This window comes from Cordyceps javanica, chromosome 1 (genome assembly GCF_051103115.1).
Source record: "Cordyceps javanica chromosome 1, complete sequence".
Classification (NCBI taxonomy): Eukaryota; Fungi; Ascomycota; class Sordariomycetes; order Hypocreales; family Cordycipitaceae; genus Cordyceps; species Cordyceps javanica.
The window spans coordinates 7302353-7326376 of NC_139295.1; the positions used below are offsets into that span (position 1 = coordinate 7302353).

General features: G+C 54.7%; 8 protein-coding genes across 8 annotated transcripts; 3 read left to right on the forward strand and 5 right to left on the reverse strand.

Moving 5' to 3' along the window:
- Nucleotides 1-327: 327 nt before the first annotated feature.
- V2A60_002220 (FAD-dependent oxidoreductase) lies at nt 328-1772 on the reverse strand (the record flags this gene model as incomplete). Its single annotated transcript, XM_083253571.1, has 3 exons — nt 328-357; nt 421-1223; nt 1298-1772. The coding sequence occupies 3 exons, from the start codon at nt 1770-1772 to the stop codon at nt 328-330; spliced, it is 1308 nt and encodes a 435-aa protein (XP_083109697.1).
- A 1686-nt stretch (nt 1773-3458) lies between these two features.
- On the forward strand, nt 3459-4416 carry V2A60_002221 (lysophospholipase; the record flags this gene model as incomplete). Its single annotated transcript, XM_083253572.1, has 2 exons — nt 3459-3524; nt 3580-4416. 2 exons carry the CDS (start codon nt 3459-3461, stop codon nt 4414-4416), a joined length of 903 nt encoding a protein of 300 aa, XP_083109698.1.
- A 309-nt stretch (nt 4417-4725) lies between these two features.
- On the reverse strand, nt 4726-5538 carry V2A60_002222 (sulfotransferase family protein; the record flags this gene model as incomplete). The annotated part of the gene is made up of 2 exons (XM_083253573.1): nt 4726-5405; nt 5475-5538. The coding sequence occupies 2 exons, from the start codon at nt 5536-5538 to the stop codon at nt 4726-4728; spliced, it is 744 nt and encodes a 247-aa protein (XP_083109699.1).
- A 1603-nt stretch (nt 5539-7141) lies between these two features.
- Nucleotides 7142-8284, reverse strand: V2A60_002223 (uncharacterized protein; the record flags this gene model as incomplete). The annotated part of the gene is made up of 1 exon (XM_083253574.1): nt 7142-8284. The coding sequence occupies one exon, from the start codon at nt 8282-8284 to the stop codon at nt 7142-7144; it is 1143 nt and encodes a 380-aa protein (XP_083109700.1).
- Nucleotides 8285-9879: 1595 nt separating this feature from the next.
- Nucleotides 9880-17187, reverse strand: V2A60_002224 (uncharacterized protein; the record flags this gene model as incomplete). Its single annotated transcript, XM_083253575.1, has 3 exons — nt 9880-14070; nt 14352-17058; nt 17138-17187. The coding sequence occupies 3 exons, from the start codon at nt 17185-17187 to the stop codon at nt 9880-9882; spliced, it is 6948 nt and encodes a 2315-aa protein (XP_083109701.1).
- A 1942-nt stretch (nt 17188-19129) lies between these two features.
- V2A60_002225 (uncharacterized protein) lies at nt 19130-19609 on the reverse strand (the record flags this gene model as incomplete). Its single annotated transcript, XM_083253576.1, has 2 exons — nt 19130-19182; nt 19252-19609. 2 exons carry the CDS (start codon nt 19607-19609, stop codon nt 19130-19132), a joined length of 411 nt encoding a protein of 136 aa, XP_083109702.1.
- Nucleotides 19610-20239: 630 nt separating this feature from the next.
- Nucleotides 20240-21327, forward strand: V2A60_002226 (t-SNARE syntaxin; the record flags this gene model as incomplete). Its single annotated transcript, XM_083253577.1, has 3 exons — nt 20240-20477; nt 20540-21239; nt 21303-21327. The coding sequence occupies 3 exons, from the start codon at nt 20240-20242 to the stop codon at nt 21325-21327; spliced, it is 963 nt and encodes a 320-aa protein (XP_083109703.1).
- Nucleotides 21328-22390: 1063 nt separating this feature from the next.
- V2A60_002227 (putative glycerol dehydrogenase) lies at nt 22391-23824 on the forward strand (the record flags this gene model as incomplete). Its single annotated transcript, XM_083253578.1, has 6 exons — nt 22391-22448; nt 22530-22795; nt 22879-22906; nt 22992-23125; nt 23240-23486; nt 23628-23824. 6 exons carry the CDS (start codon nt 22391-22393, stop codon nt 23822-23824), a joined length of 930 nt encoding a protein of 309 aa, XP_083109704.1.
- Between the last annotated feature and the right edge of the window lie 200 nt (nt 23825-24024).

Here is a 24024-nt window from a genome sequence, read left to right on the forward strand (position 1 = left end):
TCGGAAAGTTGTAGACTCGCCAATTCTCTCGCCGAGACGGGCTGCCAAGAAATACATTACACCTTGTATTGGACGGGCAAGAGTAAATGGAGTTTGGGCAGCCCTGTACAAGTGTATGTATGTAATACCAGATATTTTCGCAGGAAAGGCAGCTGCGTCGGCTCTTTAGCGTAATGCCTTTTCGATATATCTTCGATCCAGCTGGTGGCGCAACTTTGGCGAGACCTGTCAAGTAAAATCATGAAAAACCCCAAACACTCTGACAATTCTACAGCCAAGTGGCGTTCAAAACTGGGACATGATATACAAAGGTAACTTTACATGTTTTCAAATTCCATCCTTGATGATTCTCTCAATCTACCAACAGTTAGTACACCACTTTGTCTACGTCGCGCTACAAGTCCACCTAAGCCTACTTACCTCGGCCACGACATCATACTCCCTCACCCATTTCATGAACTCGGGACTGTTCTGGTCCGCCATCATGTCCATCTTCACACCCGCCACCTCTTGCGGGCGAGTCGCAGCTCCGCGAACAAGGTGCGCATCCCGCGCCTCCTGGGCCGGTCCGTCCGGCAGGCTCCGCAGCCGGGCATTGTTTAGGGACCGCTGCATGAAGAGCTCCGCGCGCGGCTTCCGCACGGCCTCCCACGCGCGCGTCGCCGGCCCGACGACGTGCGCGGCGCGACCCTCCGACGCCGCGCGCAGCGCCCTCGCCAGCCCGATGCCGTCCTCGATGCCCTGGCTCAGGCCCTGCGCGGCGTGCGGCACCATGGCGTGCGCCGCGTCCCCCAGGAGCACGACGCGGCCGCCGCGCGCGCTGCGCCAGCTGTCCAGCGCCGGGCCCACGGCGATCTGCCACCGCTCGGCCCGCGCGGCGCGCCGCAGGCTCGCGCGCGTGACGGCGTTGAAGTCGGCAAAGAGCGCCCGCAGCGCGGCCACGTCGGCCGGCGTGTTCCACGCGCCGTCGACGGGGCCCGGCTCGTCGTGGTCCACGTCGATGAACTGCACGCCCAGCTGCTCGCCGGGCAGGCGGCGGCTGAGGACGAAGCGGCCGGGGCCGAGGGTGCCGTGCGTGGTGCCGGGCGCGAGCCAGCCCGCGAGGGCCGGGTCGTCGCGCACGTCGGGGAGAGGCAGCGTGGCGAGGAAGATGGACTCGCGGGTGGGAATGGGATCGGTGTTGAGATTGGGAAAGAGACACTGACGGATTCTGGACTTGATTCCTGCGGCAGGAGGTGAATAGAGTTTCGGAATAGGCAAGGGAGCTTTTGATAAAGGCAAGGTATATGTAGCGTACCATCTGCAGCGACTACAAGATCGCTCTCGAATTTCTGACCATCGCTTGTCCACACCGTCGCCTTGTCCCCGGAATCCTCCACACGGTCAATGTTGCGTCCAAAGCTCACGTCAACTCCATTCTGAGTAGCCAGCTCGTACATGACACGCTGCACCGACGGCCTGTCCGTCTCGAAGCGCTGATCCAGAAGCTGCGTCACCGCAAACGGCTCGTCGCCCTTGTACGACCAGTAGCACAGCCGGTCGCTGCGCACGCTGACCTTGGCGAGCGCCTCGTGCGCCCCGCGGAGATGCGCCAGCGCCTTGACCGCCGCCGGCTGGATGACGAGCGCGTTGCCCCGAGACTGCAGGCCGCGCTGCCGCTCGAGGACGGTGACGGCGTGGCCGTCTTGTCGCAGCGCGGCGGCGGCGCAGAGACCGGCCGGCCCGGCGCCGACCACGGTGACTCTGAGGCTCTGCGCGGACAATGATGCCATGAAGCGAGGAAAGTAGAGCGGCGTTGTGTTGGTGAGAATGATTCTTGTCTCAATTAATGTCAGTGCGGAGGCATTTGAAGGGCTTTGAAAAAAAAAAAAAAACTGAAGAGAGGAATCAACAGCTTCTCGTATTCTAAATTTAGAGGGTGCGCGGAGGATGTGGCGGCGGAGCCAGCCGGAGTCATCCGCGCCGAGCCGTTCCGAACAGCGAAAGCAGTAAAGTATCTCGTGCCATGACGGGTAAATAAATTCCCGTGATGCGAAATTCCGTAATAGTTTCGAGGTCGCCGTAAATCCCAAGAGAGCAAAATTGCACTCTTCAACGCATGTGTGAGGTATGATGGATGACGTCTTATAGCAACGCCTTGTACCCCTTTGCACTCAGCAGACTCACGCCCAGCTCATTTCAGGATCTTGGTCCGAAAATATTTTCAATAGGTGTTCTTTGCTTTTTTCTTATAAGAAAATTCTGTTTTGTTCATTGAGAAGTATAAAGTAGTCTGAACGGGAAAAATGGGTGTATCGAGTTCTACAGCAACTGCCTCCTAGTAAGGCCTCAACGACGCAAGGTAGCAGACCATTATGGTACGACAAAGAAGCACTGGCGCATCCCATTACGAGCCGTGCAGTTCGCGCTCGCAGCCATACAAGTACATACTGCCATATAATACAACAGTCTTTTTGGAAATTTCAGGGGGCAAAATTGACTCGATCGTAGTGGCTTTGTTCTCTTTTCTTCCCCTGACCACTTCTGATAGGATTGACAGGGACGAGTGACTTTAAAACCTTTGCGTGAAATTAAAATTGTCATTTTCTAGCTTTTGCTCAAGATCTAGTCTTCATTCACTTGTCTCTTACGCATCGATAGTGAATGGTTGCATGATCACTGGCACACGGTAGAGGCTCGACCTCCCGAATCTCGTAGTGTGGATAGACACCCTGTCTCGCTCGGTAAAGATCATGAGAGGGTTAAAAATATAGTGCCAGAGAGTCTGAATACTCCACCCACCAGAGGATTAGTATGCCAAAGCAGAGAGCGGACGTGACGGGCCCGAGGACCCCGAGTACAGCTGCTACTTTGACTTTATATGATTGTAATACTGTAGTGATATGAAGTCCACTTGTAATTGGAGAAAAGGTCGTTGCCTGCAAACGAATGTAGGAATGGAAATTGAAAATGCTGATGGATGATGGTTGACGACAAGAACGGTAGCTCAAATGAGTGTTCAGAACTGAACGTGTCGATTTGAAATCAAGCCGAGGTAACATATAGACAGCATCCACACCTGGAATGCCAAGAGGAAGAAGCTTAAGATTAAACCAGTTGCTAAATCTAAACCGCAAGATGCTTGTTGGCGGATCTGTAAGCTAAAACAGATTTGGCCGAACGGCGGAACTTCTAGAGACATCTGCAACTTCGAGCTCATGTTGGTTTGTAAGCTGCCTTTACTAATACACCCTCTGTCTGCCGAGTAAAAAGTCTCCCATGTCGCGGGAGACTCCGTCGACATCCACTTCGGCACGTTGAACCAAGATGGCAAATTAGCTCGTAGGCTTGAATTGTTGGCAAAGCGCCATGTATAAAACTAGCCACATGTATTGCTCTGGCCGATGTATCAGCACAGCTTGTGCAATCTCGATTCGTCGATTCGATTCATTTCTTTGCAATCGAATTATAGATGCATCATGTCTATTACAGCCGAAGGACAGTTGCACATCGGCAATGCGAACCTCTATATCAAGACCTGGACAGTAAGCTCGATCAAACCACATGCACGGTGAACGGCTCACTAATGCCCGCCTGCAGCCCGCGGGACCCGTCAAGGCAAAATTGATCTTTGTACATGGTTTCGGCGAACACATTAATTGTTACAATGACTTTTTCCCAAGGTTAGCAGAGCAGGGCATCCAGGTCTTTGGATGGGACCAGCGCGGATGGGGACGGAGCGTTGTGATGCCTTCGCAGCGCGGCCAAACGGGACCTACGTCCCTGGTCATCAGCGACATCGTGGCGTTTATCGAGGACAAACTACCATCCGATGCTCCGATCTTTGTCATGGGCCACTCCATGGGTGGAGGGGAGGTACTGACTCTGGTCAGCGACGCAGCCAACGACAAGCTCATTGAGCAAATTCGAGGCTGGATCTGTGAAAGTGCATTTATCGGCTTCTCCCCCGAGGAAGAGCCAAGTAGTGTCACCATGTTTCTGGGGCGTCTGTTTGGCCGCTTGGTACCGAACCATCAACTAACTCATGTGATCCCCCCGGAGCGCCTCAGCCGAGACAGGGCCGTCGTCGAGGCTCTGAAAGACGACCCCCTCCGCTACCAGATGGGGACCCTCGAAGGCATCGCATCGCTCTTGGATCGCACTGCTGCCTTGGCGTCCGGGACCGCGCCCGCTCGCAAGGCGGTTCGCAGCTTGTTCCTCGCTCACGGAACTCAGGACAAGACGTGCAGCTTCGATGCTGCAATGAAGTACTACGAGGAGCAGGAGGTCGAAGACAAGTCAGCCAAGGCATACCAAGGTGCCTACCACTCACTGCACTTGGACTACTGCAAAGATGAGTTTGCTGCCGACCTTGTTGGTTGGATATTGTTTCGGAGCGGAGTCGCTGTTTCGTCTCAGCCTGAACCGAAGCTGTGAAGCTTCCAACCTTGCCGACAACACTAACTATCCTTGCTGTTGCCTCTGAAAACATGGTTGGAAATTGCAAAGCTAAACTAAAATATTATGATAAAATTGGAAGCATATTGTTAGTCATCGATGAGTATCCAACGTTGACCTCGATGTTGACTTTTACAAGAACTTTAATCCTCAATTTTTTTAAAAAAGAAAATAGCAACTCTTCTGCGATACCTTATCCTAGTCATATGTCAAGAGGTAATATCCGTGGTTCACTTGCAACTTTCATCTCATATAAAATCGCAAATTGGAGTTCAAGAGTTCTCACCATCAGCTGGAACTGTTCTCACTGTCCCGGTTCTTGGCAATGAGAGCCTCCCTCGCCTCCTGGGACCATACAGCCTTGTTACCTTCGTGTGGAAAGTCGACGTTACTAGGCACTGGCTTGCCTATAAAGTCACACAAAGGACGCCAGCCGTCCTTGGGGTTGAAGATGAGCACATCGCTCTCTGCCCTGCTTGACTTGGCAGCCTCGCGAATTTCCTTTTGGTACCTGCGCCAGTATGCCGGTCCGTGGGTCTCAAAATCGTCCTTCCAGCACCACGCATGATAGCCCGCGCGAAGCTTGTGCTTTTCCTCGTCCAGCTCGGTGAACTCGCCGCTCTTCAGACCCTCCTCACGCCTGGCTAGCGCTTCCACGTGGCCGATGATCAAGGTCCGCCTCATCGAGTCAACCCAGGCAGCCTCATCCCTTTCAGTAATCAGCACCTTGGCCCTGGGATAGGCGTGGATGAGGTCGAGGCCGAAGATGGCGGATGGGACATCGGAGGAGCCACCGGGGTAGTTTTTCAGCATGGGGTCAAAGTCTTCTGCAGTGAGAAGCACCTCGGGGTGCTTGATCTTGCGATCAATCAGGCTGGACCACATGGGATAATGGGTTGGATTTTGGGGGACCTCGCTCATGTGGTAAACTGGAGGATGATCCAGAATTTCTAGGGCTGCTTTCAGGGCTGTGTGTTGTTCATGTCAGTTGCTGGTCGGAGAGGTGAAGTCTCTGTGCTCGCTGGTGCAACACATACTCTGTGTACCAGTTCTTGGTAGACCCAGGATTAGAATCATGTCGCTTTCGGAAGGCTGCGCCATCTTCAAGAGCTATAAATTCGTGCGAGGAAACCGTGATTTTCTTCTTTTCCGGATCTGATGTTTCAAGTCACTTCAGAGGGGTTGATTATAAGAAGGACTCAGTTGTGGGCGATGACTGAGACGTGCAAGTTGGAGCTGCAGCACTGGTGCTGCTGAACTGCCCGGTATCCCGTGAACAAGGCTGGGACGTCATACCCGGCGAGCGAAATAGGCAGGTGCCGGTGTAGCCAGTGACATGTAATCACCGGAGTTTAGATTTATTAGTGCGGTCGCCAATTGCCAACCCGTGGAAATGTCTCCGAGTTTCGTGCCTATCCTGCATATCGCCACCGATTGGGTCTTGATTCCTTGAAAGGAAAATGACCACTTGAATGTACAAAAGTTTGCAAGCTGGAAAGAGTAGTGAAAACCTTGGTCTCAATATCCAGTGCCTGTTCAGTGATCATTAAGAAGCTACGGTGGTAAATGAATCGTCACAACCGCCTTCGACAACAATTGTAAACTTCTGCATCGACGACAAGTTGACTTCCCTTACCAACAGCAAGGTAATGGGACTACATGCCTGGGAGTTTCAGCTTCAAAGTGTCCCAAAGAGTCACCAGCTACAACTTGACGCCACGATTATACAGAAAAAAACAGGTACAACGACGCTCGCAACGAATCGCGTCATGACCTTGGATTGCATGCGAGCCACCACTGTGATGCCAAAACCTAATTCTATCACACAAGACGGTGAGTAGTGGCTCAGTGACTCTATTCAAGAAGCTTTGTCGCACCGCCACGCCACGCCATTGTTGTGGTTACATGATTGGCATCGGCCATTCACTACAAGAACAAGCCGATGTGCCATCAGCAAAGGAACTGCAACACAACCCACAGACGGCGGTGACGCGGGCCTCATCCGCGGGCAGAAACCGTCTCGCATGCCGCTAAAAATGAAATACATCTTGCGCTTCCCCGCATCCGACCGCGCAGATCGGACAGCCCTTTGTTCGAGATTGGCCAGCGTAAGATTCACGCCATGTCACGGCAGCGACTGTACTAACCCAGATACGGCTTGCTCCTGTTCACATCCTCTTCGGTAGTAAGCGGCTGCACGCCACGAGTTTATCGTTGGCCGTTAGTCTGTATACGCTCGTCTGTATTCCGAAAGTACGCCATCGGGAACGGCCTTGGCAACAACAATCCTGAAATGCTACGGTAGTGCACGCTGTGGTTCAAACACGACGGATCTAATACCCTTGTACTTCTCCATACTGTTCAACATTGGATTGATTCATCACCGTGACGATTTCTTAAAGGTGCTCCGCCGCACCGCCTTCCACGTCAGCCACCAAGCCTGCTTTGCTTCATCAGCTGCCAGTTTGTACGTCTTGCTTACATTGACAACTCTGCAAATTCCAAAATTCGGTAACGCAATACAAATTTTGTCATCTTCGTCTTGTCAAAGCTTTCACCACCAAGGTCTGATTTTCATATTGTGCTGTAAAGTGTATTCATCATAACGTAGCTATATGTTCTGGAAAAAAGTAAAATGCAAGTATATATAATCTTCAATGACATGCAAAAACGCATCATTAATTAGTCTTTTTGCGACTCTGCTTTATTTGGACTTGGCCCATCCAATTCTGGGACCACTCTCGCCGTCCTCGAAAACGACGTAGGCGCCGGTCAGGGAGGGCGAGCCGAAGAAGGCGCCGCTGCCGCCGCTGTTGATGCTGAAGCGGTAACTGCCATCCTCCTTCTTCTCCTTGAGGCTGCTGCCGGGGACGCGGACGGTCGCGTTGCCGATGCCAAACGAAAAGTCGGGCAGGACGGTCGCGGCAGTGACCGCGCCCTTGGGGACCTTGGCCTTCCAGGCGTTGTACGCGGCGGTGGGCACCTGGAACCCGGAGCCGCCCGTGTCGACGATGCCGCTGTACTCGAGGGCCACGAACTCGCCGTCGCCGATCTGGTAGCCGGTCGAGGTGATGGCCCAGAAGCCGTCGCTCGCGTCGACGTCGGTGTAGGTGATGTTACCCGTGTACTTGGATTCGTCGACGAAGCCGAAGCCAAAGGTGCCGTCGGCCTGGTGCTTGATGTCGACCGTGAAGACGGGCTGGTCGAGGTGCGGCTTGAGGTTGGAGAAGAGCGTCTTCTGCTTGGGCTTGGCAGTGTTGATGCTGTCAAAGCCGAAACCGACGATTCCGGACACGGGGGCGCCGAGAATGTCGTCACCGCTGTACTGGGTGTCAACGGCAGTGGCGTACTCGACGCCCTGGTTGCTCACGCTGGCGCCGGCGATGGAGACCGTGTCCTTGTAGATGGTGCCCCTCGCACCGGAGCCGTCGCCGTAGTGGATGGACCACTTGCCGTCCTGGACGAGCTGCGCGGTCGAGCTGCTCGTGTGGTTCCATTTGGCCTGGGCGGGATCGGTCTTGCCGTCCACGTCGGCGCCAAACAGCCAGAGGTCGCTGGACCCCGTGTCGAAGAGCAGGTTGATCTTCTGGGGAGGGGTGCCGACGAGCACCTCGGCGTAGTACTCGCCGTCGGGCCGCACCTTGCTGTTGTAGGCCGGCGTGGTGCCACTGCCGTCGTCACGGGCGACAATGGCCGCCGGGACGCTCGAGCTGCGCTGAAAGTTCTCGTTGTACTTGAGGTCAACGGTAAAGCGGCCCTTTTCACCAGCAAAGTTGACAAAGGGCGCAGGGACGGCAGCGGCGCTGGCCAGGGTGGCGCAGGCCAGGACGGACTTGAGATGGACCATCTTTGCGGATCAGACTGTTCCGCGTCACAAACAATGAGTTGTTGTGGTCTGGCAAGGATCAGAGAAGCTTGTTAGATGCTGTGATGAGTAGTCTCCTCAGAAGGAGGCCATGACCGTGACCTTTTATACCAAGAAAACCAGCCTTGGCTATTGCGCGAGCCATGGCCATATCACGAATGGCATGAGCCATGGCGCAATGACCCGGCCTCGTTGTGCAAAGCTCATGGTTAATGTCGCCAGCTTCCGAATCCAACAAAGAAACTTTGACCTGAATGAGCAGCTGGGAGCCAATAGAGCTCACGGCGCAGGACTCTCCACCGCGTCGGCTTCATCGAGCTGCTGTAACCGGATTAGCCGTTGCGCGGACGTGACTGGCGCGAAAAGTTGCGTCTTGCTCTATTCCCGCGTGTGAAAGTGCCAAGTCGGCCCATTGGCACAGCCGAGGGACGGACGGCGTATCTCGACCTTCCCTTTTGGGAAGCCTCTCGGTCGGCCGGCGGACACGAGGTCGATAGGGGTAGGTACTAACTAGCCCGTGTTAAGGCCCATCAAGCTTATCAAGGTGAACACTGGCGGCTTATTAGCCCACCAGTCTCCGGCCCAGAGCGTTAGCTCGAGAGTTGCCCAGCGAATAAGGGAACACAGTTAGCGGGAGAGTAATAGCGGAGACTGAGAGCATGAATCAGTTCCAAGTGAACTGGCTCGCAGTCCTTGGCACTTTGCGTCACTGACACTGGAAATTGCATTCTGGCCAAAGCAACCCTTATGAGTAGACACTATACGATGCTGAGATATATGGCAAAAATGAGGCCTAATACGGCAGGCGCGGATCGTTCTGAACGAGCGAGCAAGTCTTGATGCCGAATAACGCAAAGAGGAATGTCCACCGGCAAATTCCCTCTCTCTGCCCCATACCCGACCCGATGCAAAGTACTGGTCAACGCCTTCCTCAAAAAGCTAAAACTGTAAGTTTGCTTGTCCGTGCGCCCTTTGGAGTCGCCCAGTATCTCGGAGTAGACCAGCGAGTGCTACTCCGTCGGAGTGCGGTTCTCTTTGAGGAGACGATGTTGGGATAAGCCATCCTTCTTCATCTCTTCCCATCCGACTTGGCGATGCCAAGTCTTGGAATCGAGGAGGCTGCGCTTGGCACTTGGCAACGAAACACTACTGATAGTTATAGTTACGGAGTACTCCGTAGTTGGACAAAGAAACATTTGCGCAACGCAGAAAGATAGAGACTAATTTCCCCACTAGCAAGTACACAGTCACCCGCTTTTTGATCGACAGGCCCATGCGGAAAGTTTGCCATGTGTTGGAAGAGATTAAGTTTTGCAGCGTCTCGAGATGCAAGCTACCAAATAGTAATAACGTCCTCAAATAGATTCAAAAGTGATGAGGTTCCCGGCGAACACGCTATGCAAGAAGCGTTGAAAGAGAAAAACAGGGGAAAAAAATGAAGTGGTATCCAAGAGAGGCAACGGCCTCGTAATCAAGAACAGACGGACAAAAGAAAACAAGGAAGATAAAAAGACAACGGTAATAAACGAAATATCCGTAAAATTGTTCGACACATGTACATATATATAAAAAGTTTCCTACTCATGCCAGTCACCAAACCCTGGCTCCCCATACGGATTCCATTCTTGGCCGGGGTAGCTCGTCGCCGTCATCTTGGGGTTCTCCTCTTCGGGATCGTATGCAATCTTCTCCTCTTGAGAGTTTATGCGTAGCGTGCGCTGGCGAGCCTCCGCCGTGTCCTCGAGCTCCACGACGTGCTCTGTTGCTGCAGTGATTGTGCTCTTGGCCTTGCCTAGCTCGGCCTTCTGTTCCAGCGAGTCGTCAGAGACCTGCCCCTTGCTCTCCCCGGTCAGGTCCCTCGCCAGAGGGGCGACCGGGGTAGTACTGGTCTCAGTGGCGGCGACAACGTTGACGGGGCTCACTACATCAGAGCTGGAGCCAGCCGGAGGCGAGAGGCTGGCTGCCGGAACATGCAGTTCTCTGGTGGGGGACGGTGATGATGTCGCTGCTTGCAGCTGCTTGTGGCTGATAGCTGGCGACTCATCAGACCCGGGGGAGGGTCCAGGTCGGCGGCTGTCCATGGAGACTTGGCTAACTCGGTTGCTGTGTGAAGGGCCCAGGCTCAAGTGGCTCTCTTCGAGCCTGAGGTGATGACTTTGCAAGTCTTTGCGGGCATCCTGCTGTGCAAGTGCTTCCCTGGTAAGCGCCATCTGAGGGCTCCGAAGCTCGTCAGAGACAGGGCTAAGAGCCAAGCTACCACTGTTTTGCGTGGTAGAAGAAGGGCTGAGAGGGCCGCTCTCAGGAACGCCAACCTGTCGAGAGATGGGTTCTTCCCGAATCTGCGCGTCTGCCTGGGGAGGCTGAAATTGAGTCTGCGTCGGGGTGACTCCATTGTCTCGCTGCTGGCTGGCCGTAGCTCCAGAAAAAGGTTGGCCATGGCCGGTGTAGTTTCCGTGCTGCTGGTAAGGCGTCTGATGCTCGGCGTATTGATGTCCCGGACTGTGCATAATTGGCGCCTGCGCGTTGCCATGACCGTGCACAGTAGTATAGCCTTGAGGAATTGGAACTGAGGCATATTGGGGCTCATTATGCTGCTGCTGTGGCTGCTGCTGCATATACATGGGAATCTGCCCTTGGACGCTTTGATTGGGGTAAGCCCCTTGGCTCAGAAATGTTTGTTGAGGCGGCAAGTGCTGCTGTTGAACGGGATGATGCTGCGGAGGCTGGTAATGCATGTGCTGAGGAGACATTTGCTGCTGTTGGCCCATGCCTGACTGGCCTAGATTCCCCGCAAACGCACGAGATCCAGATGATTGTCCCGCACCTTGCTGCTGTAAATCCGATGGGCCCTGCTGTTTCGACAGTCTCTTGAATGCGCTCATTAGCTTTTCGCCCGTTGCAGACTTTTCTCCTTTTTCTTTGCTGTTCGGAGATGACTGGCTGATACTGGCCATCTGACCGGCCATCTTGCTCCTGAGACCCTTCCAGCCCTTGGGGGACGATGCTTGCTGGACAGGGGTGCGCTGGTCGAAACCGGGCTGCATTGCCTGTTGCGCGTGCTGGCCATAGTGGGAGCCAGGAGTGGGGTGACCCATGCCCTGGGCATAGCCAGGTCCCGAATGTGTGGTGCGAGGATCTTGCTGGTGCTGGATAGGCTGCCCCTGAGGATATCCCTGAGTATCTTCCTGATTGCTCGTGGGGAGAGGAGCCACACCTGGTAATCTGTTGTTGAGGGCCAAGTATCCACCAGGACTGTTCGGATACTGCGTAGTGGGAGTAGGCTGTTGCTCGCCCAGGCGAGGCACATCTGTGACGACGCTCGGTGTGATCTGGCTAACGTTGGTCTCTTGACAGGATATATCCGCACTCTCGTCATCGGCGGCTTGGGAAGTAAGCGAACGTGTCACATCGGAGGGCTTGCGGGCATTCTCGGTAACATCAGTTTCAGGATCTGAAATTTCGGATGGAGCAGTAGCATTGTCACGCTGACTGATGGGGACGGTGTTGTGTGAAGGTAAATTGCTGGTAGCAGGAGCAATAGGCGTGCTGCTGTTGTTTGTGCTGCCACCTTCATCCGCTGCCTCCTTGGCGGTCACCGTGGTTGAGGTGAGGGGTCGATCGATGCCCCATTTATCCTCACCCGCCGCGAATAGCGGCTGAGTATCACCCAAGGCCTGGTAGGGAAGGGTAAGAGCCGGAGCAGCGTTGCGGTTAGGCGTTGGGAAGCTATCGGCGGCGTGGATCTGATGGGGAGCAGGAGGGATATTCTGGGGCAGATCTCTGGCCGCAAAGCCACCTATATCTTGAGCCGGCACAACATGCTGCTGCTCATGCTGCTGCCCCTTGTTGCCGGTCATCAGGGTCGAGAGCAGGTTGGAGAAGGAGGCCCGACGATTATGCTCGGGGCTTGCCGGATACATTTGCCCAATGGCGTCACTGCGATCTTTACCACGGGATGGCATGCTGGATGTGATTCCACCGCGTGGACTTGGCCCTTGGCTGCTGCTAGCACTCTGAGGTGGCTCCAACGACATGCCGGATGAAGGACGATCCTGGTTGGGTCGCTGGAAGGCCTTGACGATGCCGGAGAAGCGCTTCTTCTTTGGGGTAATCGGTGGCTCGTCATCTCCAGCTTGCTGGTGGGCATGACTCGAACCAGGAGCGTTAGACGAACCACCCTTGTTCACACCAAAGCCAGACATAACCCCGCCAAGCATGGAGCGCTTTCGGGCAGAGCCAAGCTCTTCCGTTGAAGATTGGAGGACGTTCTCGGTTTGAGATCGTTGCAGAGTAGAGAAGCCATGCCGAGATCCTTGATCCATAGAAGCGCGTCCGGTAAGTGCGTTGAAGAAGCTGGAGCGACGCTTCTTGCTGTCCTGCATCTCCTCTGTCCCAAAGCTGGATTCAGAAGCTCCGTCCGCATGCACGTCAGCGGGGATGCGGTTCTCCACAGTCGAGTTTCTCCGGTCACGAGAGGTGGCACGCGCAATCTTGTCACCAATTTCTCTAAAGATACCCGAGTTCCGCTTCGCCCGGCCTCTCTCCTCGGCCGGTGGGCCGACGCCAGGGATCGAGTACTCGTAACTGCTATGGCGCGGGTTTGCAAGCTCCTCGAAGTACGTTTGTGAGACGGGCCGCTGGGGATGCTCCTCGTCAGGTCGTGGCGCAAAAAGGCCAGGATAGCGCTGAGCAGATGAGGGCGGCACATCGGCACTGCGCTGTCGCAAAACACTTGCAGGCAGAGGTGGCGGAGGCATCATCGCCGACTGTCCGGTTTCCTTATCGAAGCCGTAGTTCATGGGTGGTGAAATGGGGCTGTGGCCAGAGCGATTCTTTGCCTGGTGCAAAGGCTCCGCCAGGTGACTCTCCTCCAGTCTCCAAGGACCGGACTGCCCGGGATACATCATCATAGGTGGATGTATTGGCTGGCGCATAGGTTGAGGCTGTGGTGGACGGGCCATAGCAGGCTGCCTTGCAATCCTCTCAGGGGAACGTTCGGCGGAAACAGGTTGCTGCGGCACTACGACAGCATCGTTATTGGTCACCTGGGAAGTAGAGCCTGTCTGTGCAGCGTTTGTAGAGTCGCGATGCGGCTGTTGAGATGCATTTGGCCGACTCAAAGCATCCTCCATTACATCGCTCGCAGGGAGATCGGGAGCACCATTGCTGTCGTCTTCATCCAGGGGAAAGCGTTCGGCAGCACGACGGGCCTTGGATTTCATACCAAACGTCGATGACCTACGAATTGGAGGCAACCCAACAAAGGAAGACTGTCTCTTTGGTGCGTCCTCAGGCTCATCTGGCTGCGCATGCATGCTCACTCCACTGTCTTTCGTAGTAGGCGGCCCCTGGGCAGGAGTCTCCGCAGTAGTAGTATCATAGGTAGTCTCAGAGGGAACAAGACGTATCTGGTTGGATGTAGTGATGGAGGACGATAACGGTGACGAGGTGGGTATGCTGCTGACCGCGAATTGGCTTCCACCCGCAGTTGGCCGCGCGGAGGTCTGGATAGGAGGGAGTGGCCTGACTGGAGTTGCCTCGCGCAGTATCGGTGAAACAGGCTCAGGCACCGGAATCTGGGGCGCGATATTTATGCTAGGGCGTGGTACAGCTGCATCCACTGCCCCGGGCTGCAAAGAGGGTTGTTGGGGATGCTCATGATCTCTGGAAGATGAAAATTCGGTGCGTAGCTTGCTGCTAAGGACGGCCCAGGAGCCAGAGCGGTCATGTTGTTTGGCTTTGGTCTGCTGGGGTGGATGCGTATCGCCCTATCGAGAAAACAACCATTAATATCATATCGCTTCACATGTATGGTTTAATGATATGTAGAGGAGGGGTTCGCGGGCCCAGGATAATAGTTCTCAGCGTCATATTCCTATCTCAAACACCCGCAGCGTCATGAACGCAGTGGTGCAGAAATCCAGTTCAAGCATTATTCATAAATCAATACATAGTAAAAGAGAATCCATCCTGCCTGAGGGAAAAGTTGAAGGAAACGGCCCACTCACTATGAGCTGGGTGGTATAAGAAAGAAGCATTAGTGAAATACCTTGTCCCCGCGCAATTTATTCTTGCCCTTGCTGAATAGCCCTTTGCCCATTTTACCCGCCGAGTGCATAAGCTCCTTGCTCTTGGTTCCGATTTGGTTTCCGGAGTGGCCAAAAGTGCTGCCGCCTACATTGGACGGCACGGTAATGCCACCGATGCGGCGACCCGGTGCTTGTCCACTACCAGGTGTACTCGCATTCAAGTACTGCTGGTAGTAAGGCTGCTGCCCTGGTGATTGGGAAACGGCCGTCGCCCCAGTAGGAGAAACTGGAGATGGCTGGTACGAGTTGAAACTCTTGGAGTGGTGCTCTGGGTGATCCTGGTGAAGGCCTGTAAGCCACTTGTCAAGCCCAATGTCCATTACGGCAAAAGCGACTCTGGTCTCATTAAATTTCGCCACTCGCTCAGAAGACTTGTTGAGGCTAACAATGTCTTTGAAGGGAGTAACATTCGCGCTAGTCGTCCTCGGCATACTCAAAGCAGGAGCTGAAGCTGGTTCAGAAAGCGTCAAAGCAGGGTGCCCATCGGCAGCTGCAGAGGTATCATTTGATGAGATGACTGAAACAGCCCTTTCGTCCGCAAGCGAGAGACGCTTCGAGTCCCGCGACGCGTTGTCGCTGGCAATGACAGTCGGAATGGTGGCTGCATTGGCAGAATAAGCACTAGATTGTCGATCGTGGCTAGAAGTCGCTGTTGGAGGGGACGTGGGTTCAACAGGAGGAGGAGGAGCTGTTACAGCAACAGCTGGAGCTGGTGCCGGTGCCGACACGGGAGCGGGCACAGGCGGTGGCGTCGTGGTGGCGGGAGGCGCAACACCCAATGCCGTAGGTGGCGGCTTGGAGGCATCCTCCGCTTCCCATGAAAATCTGCGCCGAAGATCTGCGCTAGTAGGTGAAACTACTGTGGCCTCTGGGCGCTGCTGAGTGGTCGCTGGCTGGGACTTTGATTGAACAGCGGCTGCTGTTTGCACATGAGATTGAGTTGTCGTCGGATTGGATTCTTCAGTATGCTTCGCATCATGTGAATCGGCGGCGGCGCCTTGTGGCCCAGCCGTCGCAGCGACTCCTGTGTTCTCCTTATTCACCACCTTGGGCGGTTGAGTAGGTACTGCAGGTGCAGCGTCCGCATCAGACCAGTAGCTATCGTAGTCTTGGAGTGTGTACGTGCTGTCCCTGACGCCATTATGTGGCCCCTTTGTTCCGGTATCGGTTGATCCAACACCTGGCACCTCCCTGCTGGGCTGTGTTGGGGAGTTGAGTGTCTTGATTATCTCATCCCTCAGGACATCACTTTCTTTTACAGGCGAGGATGTGTCTGTGCCAAAAGTTGGCTCTCGCTGGAGAGGAGGCGGGGGTTCAAACGACCGCACAGGGCTGTCATCTTTGCGGACATTCAAAGGCCTTGTCGGGGTAATGTCATGCGCAGGAGCGGCCGAATGGGAGCTAGAGGCCGTCTCGGTGGAAGAGCGCGCCGCGGTCTCGTTGGCGGGGATCGAGGATTCGGATTCGGCGAGCATGGGCGGCACGTGTGGCTCGGTACTCTTGGCTGCGGTAGCCGCAGGCTGGTGGACTGTAGGTTCGATAACTTGGTGCTTGTTAGAAGTATTGTTCATGGCGGCCGCGGCAGCTGGGGCGGCCTCTGTCTTGTTTACGGAGGCATTTGGAGGCCCTGGAGGAGAAGAACTCGACTCGTGTGTCGCAAGCTTATCCACTTTTAATTCCGGTGCCACCTTTGGCACATCAGGTATCTCTTGCTCAGCGATTTGCTCTGACGACAGTGACGAGAAACCACCGGAGAAAAAGTCTGCGCCAAAGACAGACATGCGGGCGAGGTCTGGAAGCTTAGGACTCGTGGATAACCGCTTGGCGTCTTCGTCGGTCGCCGTGGTAGCAGCGTCGGCCTGCGGCGCGAACTGCGCTGCTGCTGAATCTTCTGGTTGGTGCGGCAAGCTTTGGGCCGGCTGCTGGGACGTCTGGCCTGTGCGAGGCCTTGTCAGGTCCTGATAGACGCTATTATAACTGTCGACACGCGCTGGTTTTGGCGGGCTTGGTGGATGGGGCTTGACCGGCTCGACAGTTGCCTTTGGTGGCGAAGCTGAGCTCTGTTTGGACAGGTTGGGTGCAATTTCGGCACTGGGGCGCGAGCCTTCCGAAGATCCTCCGCCTGTTTCCCCCTCCATTCGTCGATAAATGTCGGACGGCCGGACGAAGGGCAGGGGCTTATCCGAGGCAGCCTGTGGGGTCGTCGACGGGAGGCTGTCTGGTGGTGAGCGTGGCGACAGCGGATATGTGGAAGAGGCGCTTTGTGGCTGGAAGCTGCCGGCGGATTGCGGCGCGGCGGCGGAGCTCGCATGAGCTGATGAAGGAGTATTGTACTCTTGGTGAGGCTGCGCGGTCGCGGGAGGAGGAGGTCGAGATTGAGGCGGTGGATATGGCCGGTGTTGCAGAGGCGGCTGCTGAGGCGGCTGCGATGGCGTGTCGGTTTGGACATGCAGTGACGGCATGTCGGGAGCAGCGTGAGGAGTACCATACTGAGGGCCGCGAGGGGCCAGAGGAAGAGGCGGCTCTACCTCGTCATCATCGTCGTCGTACTCGTCAGCGCCCCAGTCGTCGCCGTCGTAGTTTTGCGACTTGGCCTCGACCCATTTCTTCGTCTTTTGGCGACTGACATTGACATGGTAGTTATTTTTGGCAGCCGAAGAGGCGGAGCTGGAGAAAGGGCGTTAGTTTACAGTTTGCAGCAAGTTGGCGCGAATTCAGAGCCGCGGCTTGTCTTGTTGGTACGCACAGGCTGGGCTGGCCGCGACCGTCTGGTCTGCTATAGGAGCCCTGATCCATGACGAGAGAGAAGCAAGAAAAGCCCGAGAGATGGACAGAGGGGCTATCTCGTCATGCTCGGGCTGGATCCAGCTCTTTGGGGCTGCGCGATGCAGGTAAACGTGCGCTCAGAGACGACCGCCGCGTCCTGCGAGATTCTCGCCGGTGTGTCGGGCAGCGACAAAGGGGGGGATTGCGACGGACGACGTTACGATGCAAGCTGGAGGTTAAAGATGCAAATAAGAAACTATTTGTGCCAAAATATTGTAACAGAAACCAATCAACGAGAGCAGGGCAAGACAACGAAAAGAAAAAAAGAAAACTGAGGCCGTTGGTGTCAAGGGTTGGGGGGTTGGAGAAGACTAGAGACGATGTGGACGATGTTCGGGTGTCTTGGTGGTAAGACACGCAAAGTGCACTGGTGTGGCGCGTGTGGTGGGAGATTGCTGAGGCTGGTGACGTCTACCTAAGGTAATCCGTTAGAGGAGCCAAGGCAAGGATAGGCGGGCAGGAGAAAAGGAGCATGAGGAGCTACAGTGGAGTGGGCTGAAGAAAGTCCCGTCCAGCACTTTTTTCCAGGGGCATTGGCACTAGTAAACCCGCCAGCATCCACTGGCATCCACCAACTGTCCGCTAATTGTCCTCTAACTGTCCACTAAAGTCGATGCCAACCTTGCCACTATCCACCCCGCCAGCAGGGCTCTACTTCAGCTTCTCTTGCCTCCATCATAACTCATCTCTACAGATTACTGCAGTACGTATGCACAGGCAGACAGGGTACCAAGGCCAAGGAACTCTTGTGGCGCAGTACATGATTATTTTTGGAAATTCGCAAGACATGCACCGTGATATTGGCTGATGCGATATGTGCATCAAGCATCTGGCACCTGCGTCTGCACCGTACCGTGTACCAGACAGAAGAGTACCTTACATTCTGTTTCTCATTTCACGTCACTACTACGGAGTACTGGTCAACGTTTTGCTGACACGACTATCAAACACGCACATGCATCCGGTCCTGTCAAGGGGGTTGGGCAGCCAGCATGCATCTGCATTGTCGAGGCTGCGGGTCAGCCTCAATTTACTTGGGATTGCAAGGACCCGCCGGCGTCGGGGCCGGTTGCTGTTCTGTCAGCGCCCATCCTGTCCCGCCCCGGAAAAGGAGTGCCTGCCACTATCAGTGGCTGGCGTGATTTGAGCCGAATGTGTAGTGGTATATAAAAACGACGTGGCCATGTCAATCTTGGTTTAGATCCTCCTTGTATTTCTTGTAGGCTGTCGCTACTAATAACACAGGCATGTCGTCATGGTGGCAATCTGTTCACCCTGTGGCGGAGCGTTTCCTGTGGCGCCTATTCCGTTTCATCGGGTGGCTGAGGACTGGAGACGGCCCCGGATTTGGCCATTCCAGACTCCAAGTAGCTCCTCGAGGAAAGTGTTCCTCGGGGTGACTATCAATAAATAATAAGCTACCTTGAGCCATCTATCAGTAATTAGAATGATGGAGAAATGACTCAACGAGGCGGGTATACGTGTAACTCACGACTTGTAGGTTTATTCGTCACGCACACCAAAAGGCGGAACGACCATACTGGTACTTAGTCACGATATAACCGATGCGCCACAGCCTGACTCTATCGCCAAACGTCCTTTCCAATAACCCCCCCAGGTCGGCGCGTCAAGTTGCAATCAACATTTCTGCTTGGGATCCGGCAAGCGATGGGAAGCAAGTCAAGTATCCTGACAAATGTTGGGTATATTTGTATTGGCAATAGGATAGCCTTTTCCGTCCACCAGTAGCAGGTATCAAGCTGCATTCCGCCACTTGCTGCGTTTGCCTGTAAATGCCCAGTAGCATGTTTGGATCATATATATTTACTAATGGAGTTTCCACCAGATGAAAGGCGGTGCAATTACCAACAAATTGCTGCTACACCCATCTCTCCCCTCTACCTCCTCTCTCTCATTGGCCCAACTCGTCCACCGCGCTACTCTCGTCCCGGATTTCAGTAGGTTCTGTAAATTTTTATTCCCGTCAGTATGGAACGCACATTCTACACGCACAACGGTCTCGGGCTATAATACCCTTGGCCATTTTTATATGCGGATTCCGCCGCAGAAAAGAGACGACCCAGTTCTTCCCAAGCGGTCGAGGGTCGCCCTCCAAAGCAACAAGTTGCGCCGCCACATCTCGCACCTGCTTGTGCGTAGGCGCCTGGCCAATGGCCGTCAGTGTCCAGATCCAGCCGCCCAGCTGCTCCTCCCGACGTTTGGATAGTCTCTGCTGCGACTCGGCTGCGTTGGCGTGCGTCATTGTTCCCTTGAGACGATGCCTCAGCGTGGTCCGTGGCACACCCCAGCGAGCAGCACTCTTGGTGACGCTGAGGCCGCTCTTTACGCTCTGAAGAGCATTCCGGATATCGTCTTCGTTGGGTTTCCCCATTGTCGTCACATTGTTTTCCCGGGTCCGGTTAGACGGTAGTTGTTGATATCGGCAAACAGCGATCCCAAACACCGCATCGCGGCATGGCCAAATGGGGGTGCGCAACCAACTCTCTCATTACTGTGGGTCTACCAGTACAACAGCCAAGGCAGCCCTACCAATCATAGCGCACCTTTAAACAGAGGCCAAACCTCACTCTAGTTTTATTCGTTATCCCTTTTCCCCGGCCAGACATCCTCCAACAGAGCTTACATCTTGCATCTTTTTCGGCCAGCAATTCTTTTTCTATTCAGCTTTGTCGCTGCCGAAGCGCGCTTATTTTAATCCAATAATTTCCAGCCTTTTTTTTCCCTCTCTCTTTCGCCATTCTCGCGCCCTTGCTGACGCCGCTCCCTCGGCTAAACCCGTCCTGCACCACTGCAAGGGGCGGTACTGAAAACGTGGTCAAACTCAAACTCCTTGGGTCACCCCGGCTCTCCACGCTACCATCTGTCAACGCGCGGCCAGACATTCGACATCCCGCTCGCCGCACTCCTTCGCCACCGACTCGCTTGAAAGGCGTCCCGCGCTGGTCGCTACACGATCCTTTCGCCAACCCATATACAGCAGTTGCTTTTTCGTTTTCCGACCATGGCCGCCACGTCGATCCAGGACCGAACCTCGGAGTTCAAGTCGGTCCTGGCCCTCGCGCAGCGCAAGCAGAATGCCAACAAGCTCGGCGCGCAACGACGCTCGCTGCTGACCGACTCGCAAAAGGCCGCTGCCAACGGCGACGCGCAGCCCCGTCGCTCCGACTTTGCCAGAAAGGCCGCCGAGATTGGCCGCGGCATCTCGTCCACGATGGGCAAGCTGGAGAAGCTCGCGCAATGTGAGTCTACTAGGCACGCACCAGACGGTAGGGAGTCGCCCGGTATGCTGACGTATTGATAGTGGCCAAGCGACGAACGCTGTTCGACGACCGACCAGTTGAGATCAACGAGCTCACCTTTGTCATCAAGCAAGATCTATCCTCCCTGAACCAGCAGATTGGCGCGCTCTCGATGATGTCGAAACAACAACATCCCAAGGGGGCTGACCAGGAGGGGGAGCACAACAAGAATGTCGTCTACCTGCTGCAAGGCAAGCTGACGGACGTGTCGGTCAACTTCAAGGACGTGCTGGAGGCCCGCACAAAGAACATCCAGGCGTCGCGGTCGCGCACCGAAAACTTCATCTCCAATGTCTCGCAGCACGCGCAGCCTTCGCTGCAGCAGTCGGCCTCGCCGCTGTACGGCACGCCCAACCGCGCATCGCCCGCGCCCGGGGCCGACACGCTCTCGCTCAACCCCGTCAGCGACAACCAGATGCTCATGATGGAGGAGGCGCAGCCGGCCAACACGTACATCCAGCAGCGTGGCGAGGCCATCGAAGCCATCGAGAAGACGATTGGCGAGCTCGGCAGCATCTTTGGCCAGCTGGCGACCATGGTGTCAGAGCAGAGCGATATGATTCAGCGGATAGACGCCAACACGGAGGACGTGGTGGACAACGTCGAGGGCGCGCAGCGCGAGCTGCTCAAGTACTGGTCCAGAGTATCGGGCAACCGCTGGTTAATAGCCAAGATGTTTGGCGTGCTGATGATTTTCTTCTTGTGAGTTTTCGCTATTCGCCAGGAAGAACCGATGCAAGAGACCGAGTGCTAATCAATCTATAGACTATGGGTGTTGGTATCTGGGTAGAGGTACTTTGTAGTTTTTTCTTTCTTTCTTTCCGGCGACTTGTTGTTTCATTTCACTTTTTTTTCTCCTTTTTTTTCATTATCGTGCTGAGACGGCTCGACGACATGCATTGTTTTCTCTGCATATAAATCACGACAGACTTTGGAGAAGAGACGGACAGGGCAGCTCAGCTAGATACAACTAATACAGCTGAAGCCAACATCATCTTGCCAATCAGCGTGTGCCACAAATAAATATGTTGAGAGGCTCAAGGGGGGCTTCTCTTTTGTCTTTGTGAAGATAGAAACTTTTTTTCTCTTCTGGTCAACAAAGTCGGACAATCACGTCGCATTTGATGACTGAACACATATGTAGGGCGGCGGTTAATTGGTGTGTCACAGTCAAAGGGCAGCGAGGAGAACAGCCACAGGCCACGCACGACCGGAAAAATCCCGCGTCGCGACACTGGAACCCATCCATGATATAATGATATGGCAGAGACTTTATAATGTATACAGAGTCGATGTATCAGACTTTGTGCGTCTTGCTGTCATCGAGGGGGTGGGTAACCGGGCTCCGGCAATCCGGAGCCAGTCCGGCCCCGCCACGCCGAACGTCCGTCCACCTGTCACCCTTCCAGGCCAAGAAAAACCTATGAGTCGACTTTTTTAGGGAGGGGGGAAACGTGGCGGGTTCTACAAAGCAACAAGTACAACGTCACCAAAACTGCCGGTGGTGGATCTCGGTCTAAATTCTCCATGGCTGTGTGCGAGTTTCTTTTGGCCAAAACCCACCCTCTGTAATTGACTGGCCCTGAGCGCCGAAAGGCACCCAAAAGCGGCTATTGAAATATGCATCACCAACCCCGCCCCCGCGGGGGTACCTTGTGAAGTTAATACCTACCTATAGTTAATGAGCCACCTTGGTTAGCTAGTGCCTTGGAGGGGCAGCTACGTTTCTGACTGTCCTTTTCATGTCATGACCCGATTCCTTCTTCTTTCTGGGTCGCACAATAGCAATTGATCTCTTGTTCTTCCTTTTCTTCTTCTTCTCTTCTTTTTGTATCAGTCAATAGTTTCTCACCATGGCCGCTACCTCGTTCAAGCTCAACACCGGCAAGGAGATTCCCGCACTCGGCCTCGGTACGCTCTTACACCACACACACACTCATAGGCCATACGCCGCAAAGAATTCTCCCTAACCATGGTCTTGTAATCACATAGGCACCTGGCAGTCCAAGCCCGGCGAGGTCCAGTCGGCCGTCTCCTACGCCCTTCAAAACGGCTACCGGCTCGTCGACTGCGCCTACTGCTACGGCAACGAGGCCGAGGTCGGGCAGGGCCTCAAGGAGGCCTTTGCGGCCGGCGTCCGGCGCGACGACGTCTTCATCATGACCAAGGCCTGGGCGTCGTACAACACGCGCCTCGAGGAGTGCCTGGACAAGAGCCTCGCGGCGCTGGGGGTCGACCATGTCGACATGTACCTGATTGTAAGTAACAGAAAGAAGAAGCCGCCTTTTTTTGAAGAAGAAAAATTTGCCGCGACAGCGTTGTATTAACACATGCCCTCCAGCACTGGCCTGTTCTGTTGAATCCCAACGGTATGTCATCTATAAAGTTCCAACAAAACTACCATCTGGTTTCTCTTTTTTCTTTCTTCTCCCTGGTGCTCATTCCCCTATGCAGGCAACGACGACAAGTTCCCGACCCTCCCCGACGGCTCGCGCGACATCATTCGCGACTGGAAGCATACCGAGGCGTGGAAGCAGATGGAGGCCCTCCTAGCCACGGGCAAGGTCCGCGGCATCGGCGTCAGCAACGTACGTATTATCCTCGTCCCTATTTTTTGTTCTAAACTCCCCGTCGCATAATACATACATACACACGCACATGCATACGTATATCCGCATCGATAACTGACCCCCAAAACACAGTACAGCAAGAAATACCTCCAAGAGCTCCTCGCCGACTGCACCGTCGTCCCCGCCGTCAACCAGATCGAGAACCACCCCAGCCTGCCGCAGCAGGAGATTGTCGACCTCTGCCGCGACCGGGGCATCCACGTCGTCGCCTACAGCCCGCTCGGCAGCACGGGCAGCCCGCTGTTCACGGCCGCGCCCATCGTCAAGATTGCCGAGAAGCGCGGCGTCAGCCCGGCGACTGTGCTCTTGAGCTACCACGGTGAGCACTCTCCTCCCAAAACCAGCCTTGCCGACTCTGAAAGAAGGAAAAAAACATGAGAAAGAACAGAATTGTGCACTATGTAGCCTCATGGAATGAATTTTTTCAACTAACCCATTTATTTCTTCGGTGGTAACATAGTCGCCCGCGGTGCTACTGTGCTGGCCAAGTCGGTCACACCCGCCCGCATCAAGGCCAACACGGAAATCGTCAAGCTCGACGACGAGGACATGGCCCAGCTCCGCTCCTACTCGGATGACCTCACGGCCAAAGGTGAGCTTAAACGTTACGTCTACCCTCCTTTTGGCATCGACTTTGGTTTCCCGGACAAGTCGTGAATGGAAATTTAGGAACGCATATAGTATAAACACACGATTGCCATAGATAGTATATATACAACAGGCAACGTCAATTTCAAAATATAATGACAACAATTTTGGTCTCTGATATCTCGCTATGCACCCCCCAATGCCACACACCACACACACGCCCGTTCAACGCCACCAAATCTTCAAATTTCAAAATATCCAATCGCCTG